This window comes from Carcharodon carcharias, chromosome 2 (genome assembly GCF_017639515.1).
Source record: "Carcharodon carcharias isolate sCarCar2 chromosome 2, sCarCar2.pri, whole genome shotgun sequence".
Classification (NCBI taxonomy): Eukaryota; Metazoa; Chordata; class Chondrichthyes; order Lamniformes; family Lamnidae; genus Carcharodon; species Carcharodon carcharias.
In genome coordinates this window covers 211,332,254-211,356,708 of record NC_054468.1, presented here as the reverse complement: position 1 = coordinate 211,356,708, position 24,455 = coordinate 211,332,254, and the positions used below count along the sequence as shown (strand labels likewise).

The following is a 24,455-nucleotide window of genomic DNA, read 5'->3' as shown; positions in this document are numbered from 1 at the left end:
GGGAACATGCTGGGAGGCAGGGGAGAAAAATTCAGGTGGGAGGGGTGATGGCGTGCCTGACACTTTCCCATTGTTGCTGGCATTTTGCCAACAAAGGGGAAGGTGGCACATGACCTTTCTATTCAAATGCCAGTTAAGGGCCACTTAAGGGCCTCTTCCCACTGTTGCTGGTATTTTACCGTTGACAGGTGCATCATCCTCTGCCAATTGGAGACATTGCTAGGCAGGGACAGGCAGCCTCCTTATGGGCTTGGGGCCAGACCCTCTGGCATCCTGTGCCTCCAGCAGCAAGGACTGCCCCTGCAGAAAGAGCACTTCTGCCTATTGTCTCTTAAAGGGATGGGAGCCCTGATGCCAGGCAGCTAATTGCCGAATGCACATAAACTCAGGTTGGGGCTCCCAGAATTAGTCAAGGTTTGGTTGCCCCCAACTTTCCAGCTGGCGGACAGGGCTGCAATATGTTCTTTTGTAGGCAGTTCTCATGCTTGCTCATTTTAGTTCCACCTAGTATTCTTTTCCTTGTGTATTTCTCCATCTACCCCCCTCCCCACACCGCCACCACCCCCCCCCTCCCCACCCCACCCCACTGATCTTTTCCTGCTTTGATTGTTTATGATCTTCCTAAGTTCAAGATCAAATAGTCGGGTATATCATTTTGGAGTGTCATTCCTGGCTTTGGATGGTCTGCATCTTAGGAAAAGATGCATTCCCGTGCCTCTTTTCTCAGCTTAGGATCTTCTCCCTATCTGGATTTATCAAGGTCGCTCATCTCTTTATGCCAATTGCTGGATACTGTTAAGTTTAGCTGCTTTACTTAGATGACTCAGAAAACCTTTTTCTCCTGGGAATAATCTATTTTTCTCTTCCAGAAAGTTAGGTGCATTAGCATCTCTTGTTTTATGTCAGTGTTGAGTTTTCAAACCTTTATTAGTAACTTATGGAAGCATCTTCAATCTATTGTAGGGCTGCAGGAGATCTTTCAAGGTGCAGATATTTGGCTTATAGAGTGATCCTTGCTGTCTGCTGACTGTTTTTGGCTCTGACTTTTTGGGATTGTTCTTCAATCTTTGCTCTCTCTGTTTGGAAGTAAAATAATGTCTAGGATGGGATAGGAATGGAGGGATAATTAAATGTAGACTATAGCAGGAAATCTTTCTGTTCAGGCTTAAGACCTGCCGATTTTAAGAAGCACTGCAACTGTTATCTATAAAGGTGTTGCTGCAGCTCAATAATAACATTTGCCTTTAATAGCCGAGGTTCTACACTTCCATCCATATTGTCTTGAGCTGATCATGGGCCTTTCTTCTAACTTAGAATGTGGAATTCGGAAGTACACGTGAAAGTGAAAGTACTATCCTTTCGAAAAGCTAATGTGCCCACAAGAACCATTCCTAGTGATTGTCATAACTCAGTGGTTTACAATGTATAACTTCTTATCAATATTATCTGCAACACACTCAAAGTTTCTTAAAAAATAAAAAAAAACCTTTTAGCTACATTAAACTCATTACATCAATTTTATTTTTCTTTTCCTAGATATAGAGAAGTAAAACTGTCATTTACAAAATATCTATGATACTATTTTTTTAATATAATCTTAAAGCAAAATTGACCAGCCACATGATTGAGATGTTATACACCTGCTTTAAATTTTAAGAATCAAAACTTCACTACTTTAATCAGCACAAAATCTCTCACCTAGTGAAATAATATCAAAACATGATATGTAGTGAATAACCCATAATATAAAAAAATGTCAAAATAAATCAACTTGGAAAAAATAAAAGAGAAAAGGAAAACTTTTAATAAACATGGAATAAATAGTGATTTCGATATTGTATAAAAATAAAATGTTAAAAACACTAAAGTGGAAGCACAGAATACTTCCAACAAGGGTGCGCTAATAAACCCTTGTTGTGGAACCTTTCTGTGTTCATGGTCTCTTGTGGCCCAATGTAATAATGGATTGAAGGTCATTTCATTATATGTATGTAATATATCTTTCTAATATTTCAGATACAACCACTTAATGATGTTCTGAGCTACAGCTTCAATTTAATGATGAATCTTAGCTTATTATCTATCAGTGGAGATTCAGCAAGTTAAAGCCTGACTGATATGGAGCTGGATGAAGTAAACATAAAAATATGTAGAATGATCCTCCCTCCCCGCTCTCTCCATTCATGTCAGCAATATCTTAACATATCACACACACATACACACACACATCCTCATCCTCATTCATGCAAAGAATGGTACAATGTCCTCTGGCTTCAGGATAAATAGTGATTTATAGCTTTGAACAATTGAACTGGCCCGCTCCTCAGCTGAAGTGTGAGTAAATAGATCAGTAAGACTGCACCAGACTCGTCAGCCTCTTCGAAGTAAGTGACTTCCCCTGCACAACAAAAGCAAAAGAGAATTACAGCATTAGGACACTGCCTTTGGCATTCATTCGCTTCCAGAAAATAATTTCAAAAACATATAGACTAATATTAGCACTGAATACGTTACCATAAATATAAGACATTAGAACCATTAAACATTACCCATGACATACATGAAAGACACATATGACAACAGAATAAGAAATGCTTACACTTACAATTGCACACAGGATATTCCACTTTCCTTCCTATTACTGTTTTTCACTAATCCTCCTCCCCCCTTAACAATGAATGAGACCAAATTTTTCTCCAAAATATGTATGATATTCATGAGAAAACTAAAGAATACAACATCTCTGCATACTGAACAGATGTTTACTTTATCAGAACATGCACTGTGGTATATTTCTTGTGTACTTTCTGTCTAGGATGGCTCCACACTAAATAACAGAAAACAAGGAGTACAATGGGACCCCGAACCAATGAAACAGAAACTATGCTTGTCTCAAATATCTCCTGCTGTACAGCATGGCACCATGTAAACAAATGAGTGAGCCTAACACTAATCTTAATATCAGTCCTCTGTTCATGATGTCCTTTGTTCTCATGCTTTTCCAGCATGATGATCGATTACTAAAATGAACTAATGTGCCACTGCTCCTGTCCTAGGCTGCACTAATTTCTGAAAATCACCAACAGCTTGTGAGAGTTTGCTGGATTTCTTATAGATGGAGGCAGCAGAAATTGGTATTGTTTGGTACAATTTATATCATCTGTTTTTCATGGGCTCTTTAGCTTTACTGTTAATAATTTTTTAAACATGACATGGACAAAACAAAATTATAAAAAGGACTTATTATCAAAAGCCTCTTAAATCAAATTAACAGGTGTCAAAATACAATGGCCCAGATTTTGTGTTCAGTAGTGGTCACCGCATTCACCACTGACCTCAAACAAAGCTGCCCAGAAAGACCTAACAAGCTCTGAGGCATTGGTTACATCTTTTCTGCCGTTAATTTTAATTATAGTGCCAGCTGTTAAGGATTTCCAGTGTTTAGTAACAATGATGTCATCAAGCAGGCTAAGCAAAAAATTGCAGTGAAGAATTCCCATGGACAGCAAACCAGGAAGCAGCAAGTATCATTCACTCTTTATAATTTTCCCTTTAGAATTTTACAGCAAGTGAATTGAAGATTGAGATATGTGATTAAGGTAGAAGCTGAAATATTATAAACAAACTTTAAAGAAAATTATTTTACAAATCTATTGGATTTTTAATCATGGAATGGAATGGAAAGTGGAGGCATTCCACAAATACAAAATTAGGTTTTCAGGCCCAGCAGTAATTATGAGTTATTTGGCATTAATAGCCCAGTTACACCCCATTCAAAAAGGTATAACTTTTACAAGGGTTTTAACTGTGAAAAAGAGTATAAAAAGTGGAAGCTCACGTTAATTCAGTGATTTCAAAGTGATGTCCAAGTGCAAGGTCTTCAACAGTGCACCCTGTGTAGTAGCAGGGAATCTGTGAAATCAACTTCTGGATTTTTGTACTGAACTGTGCATTTGCAGGTGCCATCGGTGATGGCAAACGCTGACAGTTTTGCAGTTAATACTACCACAAAATCCAGGCCAATATGAATGAGATGCACTCTATGGGCTGAGTTCATTTTGGATATAAAAGTCATTTATGAAATAGGATGAAATGTTTCTTATGCTCTGTGAGGAGTAAACCTAGCATCCAATTTTCAAAAGTGTTATCGCACCACAAGGGTATTTGTGGTTCTATTATTTTCATAAATGCATCCAATGGAGCCTGTTAATGTTGGGTGTTGGAAAATAGGAAACCTTTCAAGTAGATATGTAAAAAAACTATGGTGCAACTCTTATTACCCTGAAACAATTTACTTCGGTTTTCTATGCTATAATCTTCGTGATGTATGAGTTTCAGAGTTGTCTTGCTTCAAATGACAGGTTTGCATGATTGTTATTCTGTGCTGTTTAACCTCCTCTAAAGGAGAGTAGAAAGACTGATGACTAAAAGAGTGAAACAACTCAAGTACTGAAATTGGTAGCCGTAAATGCCATACCGTAAATATGCTTGAACTGTTTAATAAAATGCATATATCAGACCATGAAACATATACAAAAGGAAATGCTCAGTTTATACAGACTTCCAAAACTATAATTGGATATTTAGAAAGTAATTAATTCTGCTATCAAATTTGGGGAAATGAAAACAAAAGAAAGGACTGCATTTATATAGCATCTTTCATGACCATCAGACATCTCAAAGCACTTTACAACCAAGGAAGCACTTCTTGAAGTGTAGTCAGATTTGTAATGTAGGGACACTACAAATGATTTATAAAAGGAAGATTATCCCAGGCCAGTGGTGTTCATTTTTAAATTGTTTACATACAGACATATATTTGCACTTGTGTAAATATAAATGGAACAGGTCCTTCAATTTGTAAGTCACAGGCTTCAACATAAAGAAGCCTCTGCTTTCTTGCTAGGCTGGAAAAAGAGCTTTGCAGAAATGTTTTAAAATTGGGCTGACAATCACATTGACTTCTTGGGGGTTAAATTGGATAGCTCCTGAAATCGGGCATGACGTTCATAATGTAAACTTCATATGTTGAAAGCAGTGTTAAGTGAATTTTTATTTATTGGATGCAGGCATTGCTGGCTACGTCAGCATTTATTGCCCATCCCTTGTTCAGCAGGCATTTGAGAGTCAAACACATTGCTGTGGGTCTGGAGTCATATGGCTTGGTTTCATGGTCATTGTCTAATTTCATCATCTGCTGTGGTAGGTTTTGAACCTGGGTCCCCAAAGCATTACCCAGGGTCTCTGGATTATCAGTACAGTGACAATTCCACTATGTCTGTGCTTCTCCACCCTCCAATCACATGCTTCAGCAGGGGGTACAAGTTCACGGTGAGGCTAGCACCACTTAAAGCTAGCCTGCACTACTAAACGCTAGAATTCACCTCTTAAAAGTGAGGTGCAGTTGGCTGCAGCAGGGGTTGGAAGTGGTGGAAGAGGAGTTAAAGACTGGGAGAACCTATTAAAATGACTCAACAAGCCAGAGCAGGCCCCAAATATCTCCAATACTGCGCTAAGACACTGGTGCAAGAGGTGTATAAAAAGAGAGGTCCCCTTCACTCAGGGGCCTAGGGCACCCTCTGAGCAGATACTAAGAAGGCAATGAGAGCAGGCAACCCTACAGTCAATGTCAGCAGTCCAGCCCCGAATGGTTGGGTGCAGTGTTAGAAGGAGTACAATGACCCTAACATGAGTGATTAAGGTCAGAAAGCTTGCCATCTCATGTCATATGCTATTAACTGCACCATTAGCCTTACATACTACTCCATTCACCATAGCGCCATAACTCACCTACCAACAATCTCTATCAACTAAGACATACCTCACATCTCACAACTTGCACACTATTCAACTGTTGAAGGGACATCATCCACACACATTGCACCACACTCACTGACACATTTCCTTCCTCTTCTGCTATTCAATGTGGCCCATAATCAGCCACAGTGCTGCTAAATGGCTGGGGCAGGCACAGCTCAATGTGTTCACCACCATGGAGAAAACAGTGCTGAAAATCATTGGAACAGCCATGACTGAAGTGGTGGCTGAAGCAGGGCTGAAATCAGAGGTGATGATGTGTTCTGACTAACTCACCTTCTTATACACCTCATCCAACAATGTGTGACAATTTATAGGCTGCATATTGTGTAGCGACAAACTTTTTGTTTTACCCCCTTCCCTCAGCCCAACTTGCCCTTGTGCCTTTATGCATTCAGATATCCAAGAACTGCTGCTTGGCAGGCAGTTGTGCAGGAGGCTGCAGGTCTAGAGGAAGTAGAGGCTGATGAAGAAGAAACAGCATCACTGATTTTACACTTGCAACCACCAGCTCAGATATTGGCACTGCAGATACTATAGAGGATAGGTTAGAGGCAGCATTCACACATGGTGAATTACCATGTATGAGTGGCCTACAGCCAAGGGCAGGGGAAAGAGTAGCACATGTGTAAGCTCTGTGGAGGGTGATGTCACACGAGTTCTGTTTTTGAGGAATTATAACCACACAGAAGGAGGCCATATGGCCCATTGAGTCCATTCTAGCTCACTGCTGAGCAATCCAGTCAATGTCACTCCCCTGCCACAATTCTTGTAGCCATGCAAGTTTATTTCCCTCAAATGCACAACAAATGTTACCTTTGAAATCATTGCCCATGGATATGTGAGGATGTGGCCTATAGGAAAACGTTGATGAATCTGAGGTGTCTTATGCATTGGCTTACCACTGTCAGGGAGCATAGAGGAGTCAGCTCCAACTTCGCATAGGACATCATGCAGAGCTTGCAAGCCATGTTTTCCAATGTGGAAGTGGTAGCTCTCTCTATAACAGCATTTAGAGACCCAACTATGATGATGATTCTGATGGTCAATGTTTCAGCCACCTTTGCAGCACAAGTAGAAGCGACCCAACATTTGACTGCTGCAGTAGAAGCTCAGGCTGAGGCCATGAAATTGCAGATTGTTACTGTGTAGGCTCAAACTGCTGTCCTCATGGCTGCAACACCAGTGTTCAAAGGAGCTTTCAGAGTCTCACAGCAGTCCAGTAATCTGTCCTCCAACAGATTACTTGGATTTCTGAGGCTTTATGCTAGGGAATGGCAGTAGATAGTACTGCATACGAGCACTAGGGCAGCTAAAAGCACCTGCAAGGCAGGCACTAAGAGAATGCACAAGGGCAATGAATTGTGTTTGTATTGAATATCGGATGTTTTGTTGAATAACGTTGATCTGGATGGGAGTTTTGTGGTGGCTTTTATTTCAGGAATGTGGCCAGGCTGAGGCTGTGATGACAGTATCTTAAGGCTGTTAAGGTGGGAGGCTGTTGGACAATGTGGATCTGGGGCGGTATTCATGGGATCCCGCCGTTGAATTGTGAGCTTATGGACAACTCATCTAGGGCATGGATGTGCCAGCTGCGTTCTCCCTTCCTCCTCCTATTCCATCTCTTCCTGTTCCTCTGAGGTGGTCACCAAATCGGTGGTGGCGCAGGCTGTGCCTTCATGATGGCCAGGTTTGGATGTTGCAGCAGGCTACCATGAACTGGGACACCAACTCTGGTGAGTACTGGAGGGCTCCTCCAGATTAGTCAAGACCAGTGGAACTTTTGCTTCAGCCCCCAGTCACCTGCTCAATGATGTTTCTCATAGCAGCATGGCTCTCATTTATGCATATTGACCACGTGGGGTTGGGTTGCAGAGTGGTAGCATGAGCCTGACGTAGAGTGGATGACCCTTGGCATTCAGTAGGTACCCCCTGTTTTGACATGGTGGCTGATAGATTGATGGAACAGTATGCTGGGTGTAGGATGCTCACATCTCACCAGCTGTCAGGATAGCAGGATTTCATGAGCATGATATGTCAAGTGTGGCTGCACAGTAACTGTATATTCACTGAGCAGTGATCTTTGCAGTTTCAGTACGTCTCAGCATCGAGGTGCGGTGCCCGCAAAGCCATGTGTGTACAGCCTGCACCCTGCACCATGAGGAAGACTGCTATCCTGGCAAGGCCACCTGTGTTGTGCCGCTTCTATCTGCTCAAAGACAGCACAATGAACTCCCCTCTCATGGCATAACGTGCCTCTGTCACTTCCCTAATGCTGCAATGGATGATGAACTGGGAGATATTAGATACGTCACCTGCTCCGGTCCGGAAGGAGCCCTGGAAAGGATGTGAAAAGATTAAGTGGCTTGGTCACCTTCGTTGCCACTGGCAGCACCGTCCTGGCCCTGCTCTCAGGTTACAGGTTTGATTTCAAGCAGTGGCAGAGTTCTGTGAGCACCTTCTTCGTGAACTGCAGACAATGAACGCAGTGCCCCTGGCTTAGGCAGAGGTAAGAGAAGTGTGACTGGAAGACCATAGGTAGTTAAGTCCTCCCACTGAGTGCCCTTTTCTCTCTCATACTCTTCCCTCTATTTGTCTTCTTCTTTGTTGCCTCTGCAGCATCTCCATCTCATGCTGCAGCCCAAGGGGGATTGCTAGTGTGGCACTCATGACTGAGCACAAGCAGAGTGCTCAGAACCCTTACAATAACAAATGCAGATTTTACCTACTATGAAGAACTCCTCAAAACACCCAGCCCTTCTACAAACTTAATGGAGCCAGTGAAAATAATAGGCAACGAACTTGCAATCTGATGGTGATCTCTTTAACTAACACTAGTGAAGGGAACAGGCTTTGTGCTGCTTCATGTTCAGCTGTGCATGTTTAAGGGAGGGCATTAACTAGAACTGCATGATCTAAAATGGCAGTGCTGGCTTCAAATCAGCCTTAACGCTGAATGACATCAGTAGGCATCTGCCTACTTCTGGCACATGCTTCTACCATCCATGCTAATGCCCTCATGAAGATGGTATTTGCAGCACTGGAAATTAGTGTAAACAGCATAGACACAATTTTGATATTAAACTGCACTCGTCGCACCAAAACTAATTTTGAAATCGGTAGATCGAGACACTAGGTCTAGAAAAAGAATTGCATCTGTAACAATTATAATGTGTTTCTGTCAATGATTTTGTGCATATCTGCAAACTGTGTCATTTTCAGCATGATTGAAAGCTATTTTTCAATGATCATACAGAACGTAGTAACAATGCCTGAATGCACAGGAAAAACACAGATTTACGTAATAAGAAAATAATGCATAACATGGTGGGAAACAAAATTACAGAAACTTAAAAGAGTAAAATGAAAGAAGGGAAAACATGATACAAAGCTATTGACACCCTAACTTGGTAAGTTTCCCTTTTTGAGGATTCCATCTACAGTTGGACTATCAGCAATGTTGCAATGCTTCTCTGGTTTATCACTCCTCTGGTTACTATGGTTATCCTGAAATGTAACTTTGCATGGTGCATATGTTACCAACCTTTACAGAAACTTAAAACATAAAGTTGTAATTCAGGACCCTATATTCAAAATAAGGGTTCATATTCAATATAATCATTGGTAAAAAAAAAGTTTACAGCAGGTGTCAGTGGCCTCGAGTCCAAAGCACAGAGTTGCCCTATAATGTGGTAGTAGAGTAGCACGTTCACACTGCTTGGTTGTGTGCAAGAAATTAAGATATTATGGCCAAGGAGTTGAATGATGGAGTGGCTTAGACAGTAGTCTAATATAAATATGGTCTACTAGAATATAAAAGCAGGGATGTGCTGCAGAGGCTTTATAAGGCTCTGGTCAGACCACATTTAGAATATTGTAAGCAATTTTGGGCCCCGTATCTCGGGAAGGATGTGCTGACCCTGGAGAGAGTCCAGAGGAGGTTCATGAGAATGATCCCAAGAATGAAAGGCTTAACATATGAGGAACGTTTGAGGACTCTGGGTCTATATTCGATGGAGTTTAGAAGGATGAGGGGGATCTGATTGAAACTTACAGAATACTGAAAGGCCTGGATAGAGTGGATGTGGGTAAGATGTTTCCATTAGTAGGAGAGACTAGGACCCGAGGGCACAGCCTCAGAGTAAAAGGAAGACCTTTTAGAACAGAGATGAGGAGGAACCTCTTTAGCCAGAGAGTGGTGAATCTATGGAATTCATTGCCACGGAAATCTGTGGAGGCCAGGTCATTGAGTGTATTTAAGACCGAGATAGGTAGGTTCTTGATTGGTAAGGGGATCAAAGGTTACGGGGAGAAGGTGGGAGAATGGTGTTGAGAAACTTATCAGCCGTGATTGAATGGCAGAGCAGGCTCGATGGGCCGAATGGCCTAATTTCTGCTCCTATGTCTTATGGTCTTATGGTCTTTCATCTCTGACACCTGGCTTCAAATCCCACCCAGGCAAAAGTCACTTCTGAATATAAAGTTCAGAAGATACGTTTAGGTGGTCAAATTATTGTGAGAATACAGCACTGTCCTATGTGACTAAGTTCAGCACAAACTGTACTTCAAAAATTTGCCGTAAGATGCTTTGGGATGACTGAGGTTGTGAAAGGCACTCCATAAATACACCTTTTGCTTCTTCTAACTGACAATCTCACTTAGCGAGCCTACAGGATACTGATGTGGTAAATGGGGAAAAAAATAGCACATTGGTGTGCTAAGGGGTTTCAATGCTGAGGCTGAGCCACAATGTTGGAGTGGAGGGTGCTTTACTCTGCATTGGCTGCGCTGACACTGGGGCCTGGATTTTGCTGAGATTATCGGTACCCTGACGCCAGGCTCACTTTGGAAGCCCCGTCCAATTAAGAATGACAGGTGAATTAGGGAACCTGCAGGACCAATCAAAGGCCCACAGCGATGTCTGGCTGGCAGCCCCAGAGGGAGAGGTAGGCACTGCCAATGTAGCTATGAGAACACAAGGGCACCTAAAGATGTAGAATTATAAAAATGCAAAAAATAAGTGTGTCCACAGCTTTCCAGCCATTAATATGAAGCGGGAACCTCGCCATAGGATGCTCTGGGGTTGAATTTGTGGCACCTGCATCTCCCTGGGGAAGGGGTTGGGGGGGTGGTCAGGTTAATGGAATGGGGGAATTATAGGAGGCCTTGCTGGTCCTCTGGGAGGATGCCTCCAGGCACCAGCTGGTCTTTGACCTCAGCGGGAGGTCCTTCTGTTGTTAGGAAGATCCCAGTTGTGTCACCAATTTGCCCCAAGTGGGCCTTTAATTGAACTTAATTGGCTACCTGCCACTGCCAGTAGGTAATTAGTGCCAGTCAGGTCCCACCTTTGGCAGAATCACTCAGAGGTGGGATCGTGTCGGGGAGACACCCTGACAGGATGTTCTTTAACTTTGCTCCTGGTCCTGCCTCCAAAACAGTCTCCGCGGGACTGGAGAAATTCAGCCCTGCAAGTCTGAAACAGGCAAAGTTCCTTTCTCTAGCACTTCAGTAAGCAATGTCGCAATTCTGGACGTGAATAAACTCTATTCGCGCTACAGTAAAGCACATTTTAGAGGGAGACTATTTTATGCATTTACCCCCTCCACCTCTCTGTCTCTCTATCTCTCCGCCCCCCACACACACACCTTAAACCAGCTTATATTTCAGCTCTTTCCTGGACTCGAACTCAAGTTCTGTCGAAGGGTCATGAGGACTCGAAACGTCAACTCTTTTCTTCTCCGCCGATGCTGCCAGACCTGCTGAGTTTTTCCAGGTAATTCTGTTTTTGTTTTGGATTTCCAGCATCCGCAGTTCTTTTGTTTTTTTTTTTTTGTTTTTTTCTCTATTTTATGCATTATCTGGCTTATTCCAGAGCGAGGATACTGACATCAGACAGTAAGGCCACAAAATTGGACCGGGTGAGAAACAGGCATGGGGACTGTGAAGCACGGTTGTCCAGCACCGTTTACCTCTGATGCAGGCAGCATGCAAACTTCATACTGCCTAATAATTTAGATGAATGTAGCATGCAGCCAGTTCTAAGCGCTAATGACTGTTGGCAAATGGAGAATTGGAGTCACATTCACTGGAATTGCAGTCAGATGAGCTGATCATGGAGAGCCTGGCTGGAAAAGGGCCATATTGGCTGCCTTCTTCTTTTCCCCTCCTCATCCTCCTCCTCCTCCTCCTCCTCCTGCTCAGTATTTACTGCCTGCTGTATGTCTGGTGGTAAAGACTCCGCTCTCATGACTGTGAGATTGCGCATGATGCAGCAGCCATGACAAATCCAAGAGACGTGCTCTGGAAAGTACTGCAGAGTTCCTGCAGAGCAGCCCAGGCAGCGGAAGTATTGCTAGGCAGTCCAATGGTCAACTTGAGGATATTTTGTGTTGCAGCAAGGCTTTTGTTATATGAATGCTGCCCACACATGAGCCAGGTAGTCAGCTGACAGCCCTCATTACCAAGCAGCCATCCTCTGGTCTGTCATGGTGGCTCAAATGCTGAGAGTTCAGTGGACTGGCACAGAATAACGGCAGCATGACTGCCACCAGGATTCTGGGTACTGACCTGCAAGGTGCTCTGAGCATGGTCACACGCCAGCTGGACACTGAAGGAGTGAACCCAGTTGCAGTTGTGTTCCATCTCTGAACTTACATACCGTACTTGCCAAGCCATATAGTCAAATGCATCCGTAATATTGGGAAGCCTGCTGTCGTATTGAAGCCATAAGCTCATTCTGATTGCTTCTCTGTGGAATGAAATAATACAAGGTATTCCCTTCTCTTTGCACACAGAGGATCGGTGGCCTTCCTTACAGAGCAGTAGATGATGAAGTGTGAGGTGTTTGTGATGTTATCTGCTTCAGCCTGGAAGAAGCCCAACGCGAAGAAGTTGAAGGGTACGGTCATTTTGACAACTGCAGGCAATGGTGTCCTCACCCTTATCTGAGGCTGCACTGTACCAGGTGGCAGATTTCACTGGGGAATTCCATAGTGAAACAGACACAGAAACACACACACACACTGGGCCAGAATCTTCGAGCCAACCTTCAGGTCGGGGGGCAGGTGAAGAGCCCAGGCGGCCTTCGCATTTATCATGAAACCTCATCCACGGGCGGGATGAAGTTTCATGAAAGATTTATAAATCCAATAAACGTTTTAATTAAAATTCATTGACATGTCCCAGCTCATGTGACACTGTCACATGAGGGGACGTGTCTGAAATTTATTTTTCTTTATCTGAATTTTGAAAAATGAAACTAAACACCCCGAGGCAGTGGCTCAGGGAGATTTCTGCACTCTTTCACGTGCATGTGCAAAAGAGCGTAGGCCGCGACTCAGTCTACTCCCCCCCGCCCGCACAGGGAGCGCTCAGCACTTCCGGGTGTGCGTCACGCTGGGCGGGCCTTAATTGGCCAGACCACATAAAATGGCAGATTGCAGGCAGCGATCAGCTGCAGGCCTGTCCGTATCTGCTCCCACTCAGCCCCCCACACTGGGTAGAAAATTCTCCCCTTACTGCAGGTGATGTGGGTTCAGCCCAACTTTTGGAGAACCAGTGGGAAACCTGTGTCACCTCTCCAAGCGGTGGCCAACGTTAGTTATGCGCAATCAGGCCTTCCACAGAAATAAGTCCTCAGCAGGCTGGGAATCCCACCCCCAAGAGCTGCCAGCCAATCAGAAGCCAGCAACTCTACATGACAGGCAGTGACACCAGGAGGGGCAGCTACTGCTTGTAATGTACTGGGGGCTTCACCAAAGATCACTGCTGTATACCTGGAGACAGATGAGTGTGGGCGGATTGGTGAACATGGAGAGGGGAGTCGCCGGTGAGAGGAGTGGAGGGGCAGTTGGCTGTAAAAGCAGGGGGTGGCTTTCTTTAGGCACCTCCCTCTTTTCAATGCTGGGTCCCTTGATTGGGCACTAAGTTCCTTTGAAAGAGAGACCCCCTGGGGGGCTACAGGCAAACCTGACGGTGTTTGCGGCGCAGCCTTCAAGAGGCACAGGAGACCCACACGAGGAGAATTCCTGAGCCACCACTAATTCCTGCTGGGCTCAGGGGTAATGGCCTTTGTGGCTCAATAATGAGCCTAATTAGCCAGTGGACTGGTTCCCCACCCCAGCCCATTCCTACTGCTGACTAAATGGGGCTTAGTTTTCCCGCTCGTGGGAAGGAGTGCCTGGCCTCCCCTGATATTATGCAGGCCCAGCTTCCAACTAGCCTGCTTCTGTGGGCTCCATTAAATCCTGGCCACTGTTGCTCACTGAGTTTGAAATAAGAGAAATGCTCCCCGAGTGGCTATGACCTCCTAATGAGAGCCCTTGTTCACCTCCTCTGTCTTCAAGCAACATGAGGTCTTCTGCGTCACTTCTCTGCATTCTCCCTTGTCACGCTGCAGACTAACGGGTATAGAAACTACAACACCCCTATGACTAGGAGAAACTGTTGGGAACAGAACATTTGAAGTGAGAACCAAGGTCTTCACCATGGACCACACCACTCCCTGTAGACTTCACAAACTTTAAGTGGTAATATAAACTACCAAGCACTTCAGCTAACTCAGGAAACGCCAGCAGAAATCAATCAGCAACCAACATGAAGGTAGCTGATGATCCACCTACAATGCACTCTTCTTGTGCACCCTCCTAACACCCACACAAATGACCTACCCAAAATGGTAATGCAGATGTCACTTTGGACCCAAAACAGCATCTGTAGTGCCAAAAATACAAAAGAAATACTGCACAATCCAATTTTGGACTTGCTTTCTCTTTATAGGGATTTTAGTGTCATACAATGTGGATTACCACAAGCAATGGTTACGGGATAGCAACCAGAACCAGGAATCCAGGCCATTTTGTCTCGCTAACCAAGGCCTGCCCCAGTTTAAACCAGCAAACACAGCACAGACCCGGGACTTACCTGTTTTGGATGAAATATAACAGCTAATGATTTTAAGGCGATATTAAACTTAAATAATAATTCAGTTGAAAGGTCAGTTGCAATTAAACTATTGTCATCAAAGGAGTTCCCTATGGATCATGGAGTCCCCTTTAAGCTCCTGTACTCATTAGAGCTGATCAGAAGGACTGCATGATCTTATTTGTCCTGTATTTTCCTATGCAACAAGAAACTACATTACTGTGAGTGCCCCTGCAAATGCTGGCATCAATTCCAATTTAACCTCAATAGCAGTTCTTACACATATACCCAAAGGGACCTAAATTGTTTTTTTAAGCAGAAATATTTAACCATCTGAATAAGCAAAAAACACTTTTTATAAAGCCAAGAGCTGGCAGGCCAGTGTATTTTGTTTTCTAAATAACACGATAAAGCATTTAGTCCTAAATAAGGCATGATTCCATGATCTCTGGCTCCTAGTGAATTGCTACCATTGGAAGAGTATGTTGGGAAATCTGGTTACAACACTGTAGCCCTTATTCTCCAACCTGGGCTCACTGTGAGTGCAAGTTAATGACATATCTCTATTCAGCTACAAATCAATAATAGTGTAATGTTTTGGCTGGTAAAGGCTGGAGTCATAGAAAGTACTTTGTGGACTAAAGTTAAACAGCAAGAAACTAAAAACAAACTGTGTTAACATTGAGTTTGATTGCTCATCAATTGCCTAAATGGATAGCAAATCCAACCCAACTGAGTTTATTTAGGGCTGATTTATTTTGCAATTTCAAATTTATCCTCAATTTTCTTACAAAATTTCAGATAACTCCACTGATGGACTGCTCGAAATCATTTCTCCTGGTTTGCTTCCTATAGGTTTTGTATGGGTTTGACACTGAAATCACACTGAATTGACACAGATATTTTGGCATGATTTGGTTTAACCGAAACAATGTCAGACCGTACACACCCCTTTGTCTTCACATTTGTTGTAATATAACAGAATCCAGTGTTGGAGTATTGGGAACGTTTTGAGCATTGTTACAAGGTTATCAAAGGGCTGACTGTCCCATTGTCATTGTTTGGAGGCTAGTGAGCAGAGTTCTGCCCATGTGCATAGGTCTGCATGTGCAAAACTCTACTTTTTCTGAGCTATGGAACCAGCAGCATATTGGGCCTGGAAGTATGCTGGAAGGCATTCAAGCAGCAGCGGCAATCTTTTAGATTCTTCACGCTTTCTCTAATAAGTGTCTACATTTTCTCTACTGCATTAGATTAAGACTTTAGGGATACCCCATCACAATTATACATTGCTTGTGCAGTATAATGCAGGAATTAACTGATTCTGATCATGAGGCCAATCACATTTTGATTTGTGTATGAGACACAGAGTGGCTTCCCTCCAGGGTTCTGATGATTGTTGGAATGCAAAGAAATGCAGTCACTTCCAGGTTAACCAATGTGATAATTGGAATCAAGAGGGCAAAATATAGCAGACACGTGACTGGAGAGACAAGCACAGCAAAGCAGACATGGAAACTAATTCAGATGAAAGAATGGATAACAAAATCAAAAAAAGGAATGTAAAATAAGTTAGAAGAAATAAGGGAGATAAGATAGAACAATAAACAAAAATGAACAATGGCAGAAAAAATGAAAGGAAAGGAGAATGGTTATACAAAATGTAATTAAAAGGGCCTAACTGCTATTGTGTTGGAACTCCTGTCCAAATCTCAAGCATGGCTAACATTTATGGTTTATTTGCCTCTGCTTATTGAGTGAGAAACTAGGCAAGAATTGGATATTTGTAATTTGTAATCCTTTCTGCATAGCATGAACATGTGTATTGAGAGGAGAGCAGTAATTATTTTGATTGAGATTTGTGGAGTTACACTATGCCCCTATCTGTCACTGGGAAGCATAAAATGCATATGGGGAGAAAACATTTAAAAATATATGTGAAGGAAGTGTGAAATGGGTGATAAATAGCAACATAAGGATTGATGGACATTAAAAATTAAATGGAAAGCAAATGCAGAATTCAGGATGAAAAGAGTATTGAAACACTTCTTGTGGGGCTTTAGTTACTGCAACAATACACCGAGTAACGAGTCTTGGTACGTTGATGGCCCATGATCATTAAAATTGGAGATACTTTATGCCACCCAAATTGTATTAAGAGTTGTTCTCTCATTCTGGTTTCAAAGGCTATGTGAACATTCCTGAGATTGTTGGATTTATTTACAGTTCCCTGAATCAGTTATCCGTCCTCTATACAGTGTGAAAAATGTTGGTGGAAAGTAAGTATGCAGGATTCGAGCCTTAATAATAAATGTACTGAATATGGGAATGTGTAAGTATGAATTATTTGTGCAGTCTTGCCAATAATCTCAAACATTAAGGACACAACAAAAAATGTTACAGCTGACATTAAAACATGGACAGAAAAAAGCCATTGTTCTTTTATATTACCTTTGTGAACATCCTTCAAAATAAGTTCATACTTTTCTGTGAACAAGGAGAAAGCAAAGTTGAGGGTGTGTTATTGGTATTTTGGTTTCTGAAATGATATCACCAAAATGACATCCATGCAAAGCAAGAATGCTTTGCAGACATTTCTTGATGAAATCTCAGCCCACTGAAACATCCTCGAGGACTGTATACAATTGGCTAATACAGTGAGGCCTCAAGCAATTCAGGTTAGGAGAGAGAATAAAAGAGCTCATGGTAGAAATCAGCCAGCATGTGTCAAAGATTTAGAATACTTGGGGATGGTTAATTTAAAACAATGATTTATAGTTAAGTCCAATAAGGTTAATCGTCCAGACTATCATTTCACATACATAGCCGACATGCTGTTACTCCCGAGTCTTAGCAGGAACAATCAAAACGAGAAGAAATGCACAAAGGACTTATGCTCTCCACATAAAATAAGAAGCACAGTATGTCTAAAAGAACAGATATGAAATTGAAATTGAGCACTCTTATTTCTACATGAAGTTGTGAATCTCTATAAAGGATTACAACAACTTCACTGCTTGGGTCTGCATTGTGGGGTTGTCACTCAGGCTCAAATATCAACTTACCATATTGTGAGTGTATTTCTCAAAATGATCCTCAATGATTCTCGACTTCAATGAACATAAAGAAACATAAAGAGGATACAAACAAAGCAGGCAAAAATGCTGAATCAATGGCAAAATAATAGGCTGCAACAACATCTAGGAAGAAATCAAGAATAACTGCAGGAATGTTTACCACTGAATAAAAACATAGGACATATTGGTAAAGATAATGAAATGAAGTTGAAGCATAAAGCAGTAAATACTTCAAGATAAGTTGTATTAACTCTATACAATACTGTTCCAAATCTATTACTATTAACTATATTATTTCTAATTGTTTACAGATTTTCAAGGGTAATGATTAAGCCCCACATCATTTTGTAGTTAGAAGCTAACAAAACATGACCACAAAGTTACAATAGGTAATAGAGAGCCTTAATCCAAATCACATTAATGCTGACATAAAATATAACATGGGTGCCAGCAAGGTTCAAAATTACAGTTTCAGGAATTTTGCTAAATGATCTAGCCTGAGTTAGTTTGGTACAAAATTACAGTTTGGGTGTTGATAAGTGACAGCTATTTTCTCAGCTCTAGAAGACTGCACATTCCTAGAAGCTGAAGCCTAAATGAATATTCCCTACTATCATCCATTTTGAGATTTTCCACTAAACTGACTTAAGTTGGCCTCGTTTGGCCTGGTTCTGATATTTTGAACAAAATTTGAAATTATACATATATTGCCTTCCAAAAGAAGTTATATCGTTTTACACGTCTGTTTAGTTCAGCTCGTTGCTAGAGTTTATGTTCCAATCGTTGAAGTCTCAGTGTTGCCAGACATTTGCATCCATTAGCCATAAATGAGATGAGGTTTGGATAGATCTGAACTAGTGTGCATGAATGGCATGCACTGCAGAAATACAGCATCTCAACTCAAGAATGAATTGATCTGAATCTCAGTTGCTTGCACCAAGCATCTCTTCTTTCAGCATAGAGTATTATTGGTGTCAATGGTGATGATGGAGGCTATGAATCTTTTGCTTGTCTTTCAAACTAAAAAAGTATATTACAAAGCAGTTACAGAAATGACCAAAAGCAACGGGATAAAAAATGTTTTACTGAGTGGGAAAGGAATAACAGGAGGGAAGGAGAGAGAGAGAGACAAGGAGGGAAAGAGAGCACATAAACATAAAATATATATTGAGAAAGAAACATTTTTTTTGTGTGGGCCAAGAGGAGCAGGAGTGCTTCCAACTACTTTACTCTCTCAGAATTGTGCACCTACCCCCAGGATCACCAAATGCCCCCACCCCATCCCCCCAAAACCTTCAACATTGTGGACCTTGTGCAGGATCGTTGTCCTCCCCGCTGAACTTTTCAGTCTCCTGAACACAAACCCTGCCCTCTAGCCACCAACGTCCTGGTCAGAAATCCAGCTCAATCATGATTAGGGCCAATTGTTTTCATTAGTTGACTTTTAAGTTGAAAAACCTTCTGATTTGTAATTTGTAGCAAAGCTGTAGATGGCTTTGCAAAGAGTTCCTCTGTTTGCTAAGTGAAATGAAATCACAGACACAATCTAAATGAGCATGTTTACAATTTCTCTAGAAGTATCAGAAGAAATTTTCATGAACACTTTTACAATATCACTACACCAATTGGCCGATTCTGTGATCTGGTGCTTCCAGCACAGACTGGCCTTAAAGGGAGCTCATCTTGGGAAATCACATTCATGATTTTCTGTCCAGTAAAATTAGTGCAGACAAAATAACAGCCTGAATACTTCCAACTTCCTGAGGCACACTCCCTGCAATTCTGGTTTCCACATCAGTCACCACTACAGAACCACCTTAGGTTGGCAAGACTATTACGAAAGAAAAAACAGCGGTCCGGGCTTCATCTCAGGGAGTATAGAATATAAAAGGCAAGTGCTAATGATAAGCCAATATTAAAACTTAACAAGGGTTAAGTTTGAGTACTGTCCAGTATTAGGCTCTGCACTATAGGAAAGATAGTGAGGTTTTAGGGAGGGTACAATGCAGGCTTACTGGGATGCTGCCTGATATGGGAGAATACAAGAAAGAAATATTCAAAAAAATGGAGTTTTTAGACAGTTAGCCAACACAGGTTATGGGGTGCTGTAATAAAGTGTTAATAATTATGGAAGAATGGGACAGGATAGAAGCAAATTGCTTGCAGTATCTGAGGGGCCAAGAATGAGGGGTTCATAGATACATGATTAAATGGAAGAGATTTAGAATCAGAGGGCAGGAGAAACCTCTTTACACGGTGACTGTGAGACTGTAGAATTCACTTCAAGGGTTAGCGTTTAAGGCAGAAACCATGTCAACATTCAAGATAAGTTTGGGTAGGTGGTTGAAGGAAAAAGGGGCTGAAGCAATATGGGAGCAGACGCGATTAGAACTACTTGCACACATGGAGGGTATACACTGACACAGACTGGTTGCCTCAAAGGTCTTGTTTTTGTGTTATAACTTGAGAAGAACTCTGTGGTCCTTGAAATCATAAAGGTAACATCGCCATCACTTAAAACCTTTAAGATCTGCCCAATAATTACGTCCATGAAAAACATGTCAAATCAAAATTTGTTAAACCACATGCAAACGAAATATGATTTTTATTCTTTAAAAGTCAATTTTGCAAAGCCAATTTTACACACTCATTCTCCCATTTTGCAGCCTTGCCCACTAGGAGCAAGTAGTTGGAGATTGCAGGTGCAGTCCCCATTTGGCTGTATCCACTGATGAAAAATTGTGGGGATTGTGGCTCCAAATAGGTTTCTCAAAGAACAAGGCAAAATGTTAAGGACAAAAAGCTTTAGTACTGCTAAAGATATCTGCTGTTTAGAGATATGAACATTATTGGATATTAAAAATAAAATTGGCATTCTTTTAAAACTGCGGCACTAACTACCATATAAACATTAACAAGAAACATAATCGCATTGGAGCGAAAGTGCAATGCTGTTTAAGTCAATAATACAAAACTACAAATCTAATTTTATCACAAACCAAAGTTATGCATGATAACCTAAGTTCAAAAGATGAAAAAGTGATTTTTTGTTGTCTTTTTCCTGCTCCAATACCTACCATCTTTCCCATATCTCCAGCTGATCGTTAAAGGGTTGATGACTAAAGTACAAGCAAAAGACAACTATGAATAAGTACCTTTTTTTTAGCCTGGAGCAGCTCCTGGTAGGCACTGGAACGTATGAAACGAGGGTAGGAATCACTTTTCATCAGTTTGTAAATGTGCTCCTAAAACAATAAGTTGTCAATTGTAAACATGAGCAGGCTACATTCTGCAAGTTCACCTAAAGTGCTGTGTTTTCATGTTATAATATAGTCTAACTTTAGAGCTTTACTCTGCATCTGCCTGGACTACATCTGACCTGGGACTTCTTGGCACTGAATGCCTGAAATGGGGCACCACTCTATGCAAAGATTCAAAAGTTTCTCTCCTGAATGAGCCAAGCTAATTTTCCATGCATTCCTTGCAAATAATTGTGTTTTTGCTAAAACATAAAGTAGTAGTTATGTGGCTTTGCACTGTGAGAGCTTTTAAATAAAATGCAGGTAAAAATAAGGGGGATGGTTGATGTGATTGAGAGGCAGAAGATAAGATGAACAAACTAGGTGAAATATTAGTGACCTTCTAAGAGCTTTATTTCATATTTTAAACTTTTGGATTCAATTGGAAAATTTGGTCACTGTGGTTTATAGTGCACTCAGTAAAATTACATTACCAAAAGTAAACTTAATGCTCACTCTGTAGGATTCAATGTAAAACAGGCCCTTGTTATGACACAGCTGATGGTAAATGCTGAGTTGTTCAAATCCCAAACTTGAAACAACTGTCACAACTTGTTTTGCAGTTTGTATAAATTTCGAGAGGCGTGCTTTGCATTCAGTGGTAATAAGACCATCAAGTCTTATAGGTTTTACAAAACTAGGTTAATATTTATTAATAAGAGAAATAAATTTGAATTACGTACATAGAACTACAAATTACTAGAATTCTAAATCCTATAACCAATCTAACTCCCAGTTACACTTTCGTTAAGGCAACAGTAAGACACAAAGGGGAGAATTTTCTCTCTGTTGTGGGGGGTGGGGGGGTGTCGGGGGCGGGTGCAGGCAGGCACGGAGCGGATCGCCTCGCGCGATCGGCTGTGCACCTTTATTTTATTCTATATATTAAGGCCCGCCCAGCATGACGCGCGCCTGGTAGCGCTCAGCAATACCTGTGTGGGCAGTGGGAGGAGGGAGACTCAGGGCCTGCCCTCTTTCGCGCATGCAGAAATCTTCCTGAGGCACGGAGTTGCCTCAAGGAGATTAAGTTCTAACTGAAACTTCAAAATAAGGTAAGTTAAAAATCATTTACGCATGTCTCCTCATGTGACAGTGTTACATGAGCTGGGCATGTTTATCAAGTGTTTGAAAAATATTTATTCATTTAATAAACCCTTTGTGAAACCTCATCCCGCCCGTGGATGAGATTTCATGAAAAATGCAAAGGCCGCCTGGGCTTTTCACCTGCCCCCCCAACCCTAAGGTTGGATGGGCAACCCTCTCAATTAGGTTAATTGGTTTGTAAATGGTTTTAATAGACCTTAGAAGGTTTGGCAGGCAAGCTGCCGACTCCGGTGCGTGCCTGCCGAATGAAAGATCGGAATGATCGGGACAGACGCCCGACGTCACTGTGCATCATTTTACGCATTAACGTGCGGGGCCTGTCCCCACATGCCGATGAGAAAATGCTTGCCATAGATTTTAAAAGATCCATGGAAAGAAACATGATACCCTGAACAATTCAAATTCAAAGTGAATTTCCTTATCTTCGGACCTTTGAAGACAGCAGCTTGAGGTATAGACACTGAAGGCTTTTTCCACTTGTAAGGTTTAAAACTTCTTCCCTTACACACAGCCTTCACTCCTTTATACATATTTCCCTCTTTAAATGCAAATACCCATTGTTTCACTATGTCTTTGGACTTTATCTTCCTGATGTCATAAAGAGAGTAATGTCCATAATGTTATTGGAAATTAATGTTTTTTAAAATAAAAACTCTTCATAACACTGATATTAAAAACCTCTCATAGCACGAAGTTTCACCAGTAAACTTTGGGAAAAATAAACATACTGACCTGAATTTTTCCCATGTCGGGCGGGATCAGTGGGAGCCGTCACGGAACCAGCTGCTGCCTGCGATCAGCTTCACGCTGCCATTTTACACGGGAGGACCAATTAAGGCTCGCCCAGTGTAGGACGTGAGTGGTAGCACTCTGTGCAGGCGGGGTGAGGAGGGAGAGTCAGGGCCAGTGCTCTTTTACGCATGTACGCAAAAGAGTGCTCCAATCTCCCTGAGGCACGGAGCTGCTTCAGGGGGATTGAAGTGCCTTCGAAATAAATAACTAAATAGAAAAGAAAATTAATTAAACATGTCCCCTCATGTGACTGTGTCATGCTTTTATATTTCAGAAAATTTAAAAAATTTAATTCATTAAAGCTCATGGATGAGGTTCCCTAAAAAACGTAAAGGCTGCTTGGCCTTTTCGCCTGCTAGCCAACTGTAAAATTGGATGGGCAGTGTAACGTTGACCTTAATTACTTCCTTAATGGCCTCAATAGGCCTTATAAATATCGGTGGGCGCGAGCCAATTGTGAGACAGCGCTATGACGTCGGGAAGCACGTCTGACGTCATTGCATGTCATTTTACATGCCGGCGTGTCAGGCCTGCCCCCACACGTTGACTGAAAAATCCTGGCCAATGTTTGTAAACTTCACCTGGCTAGATGACACATTTCACCCCCTCCTTTGAAAATAATTTAGTCTGGTTTATTTAAAAATGCAAATGTTCCCTTGACACCCATGCTTCTAAACTTTCCCATGTTTACCTAATTAACATTTCAAATCTAACTTCCCTTCTTACAGCAAAGCACCCAGACTAATTTAGTTAAGTCTCACACACGGACAGACCCATAGGGAAGAATTTTCCAGTCGGCGAGTGGGGGTGGGGCCCGCTCGCTGATGTGTAAAATGACGCGCGGGACATCAGGCTGACATCCTGATGTCACCACACGTCATTTAGATTTTCAGTTCGGCGAGCGTGTAGCCTTCGAGCTGTCAAAGGCCTATTAAGGCCATTAAGAAAGTAATTAAAGTTGTTAAGAATGCTGCCCATCCGACCTTAATGTTGGTGGGCAGGTGAAGAGCCCAAGCGGCCTTCACATTTTTCATGAAACCTCATCCACGGGCGGGATGAGGTTTCATGAAGAGTTTATTAATTGAATTAAAAATTTTGAAAAAATTCATTGACATGTCCCAGCTCACACTGTCACATGAGGGGATGTATTAAAATATTTTCTTTTCTTTACTTAAATGCTTAAACCATAAACTAATCTCGCTGAGGCGCTCTGTGCCTCAGGGAGATTTCTGTGCTCTTTCGAGTGAAAAAGCACAGGCCCCGACTCAGGGAAACCCCCCCACACCCCCACCCCCCACACACCCATACAGGGAGCGCCCAGCGCTTCTGGGTGCGCGTCACGCTGGGTGGGCCTTAATTGGCCCGCCTACGTAAAATGGCGGCGCGGCCCTGATCGGGGTTCGCGTCTACCCCCCGCACAAACCCACTGACGGGGGGAAATTTC

General features: G+C 42.1%; 1 protein-coding gene across 4 annotated transcripts in view; it reads right to left on the bottom strand.

Moving 5' to 3' along the window:
- Window positions 1-1,503: 1,503 nt before the first annotated feature.
- The window catches only part of LOC121273535 (regulator of G-protein signaling 7), a 464,890-nt gene continuing 441,938 nt past the window's right edge, over window positions 1,504-24,455 (bottom strand). For all 4 annotated transcript variants that reach the window (XM_041180714.1, XM_041180722.1, XM_041180727.1 and 1 more), the window contains 2 exons: window positions 20,972-21,061; window positions 1,504-2,398 (listed from right to left, as the gene is read on the bottom strand). In XM_041180714.1, coding sequence (XP_041036648.1) covers window positions 2,348-2,398; window positions 20,972-21,061 — 141 coding nt within the window. In that variant the 3' untranslated portion in view covers window positions 1,504-2,347. The remainder of the gene's footprint in view (window positions 2,399-20,971; window positions 21,062-24,455) is intronic.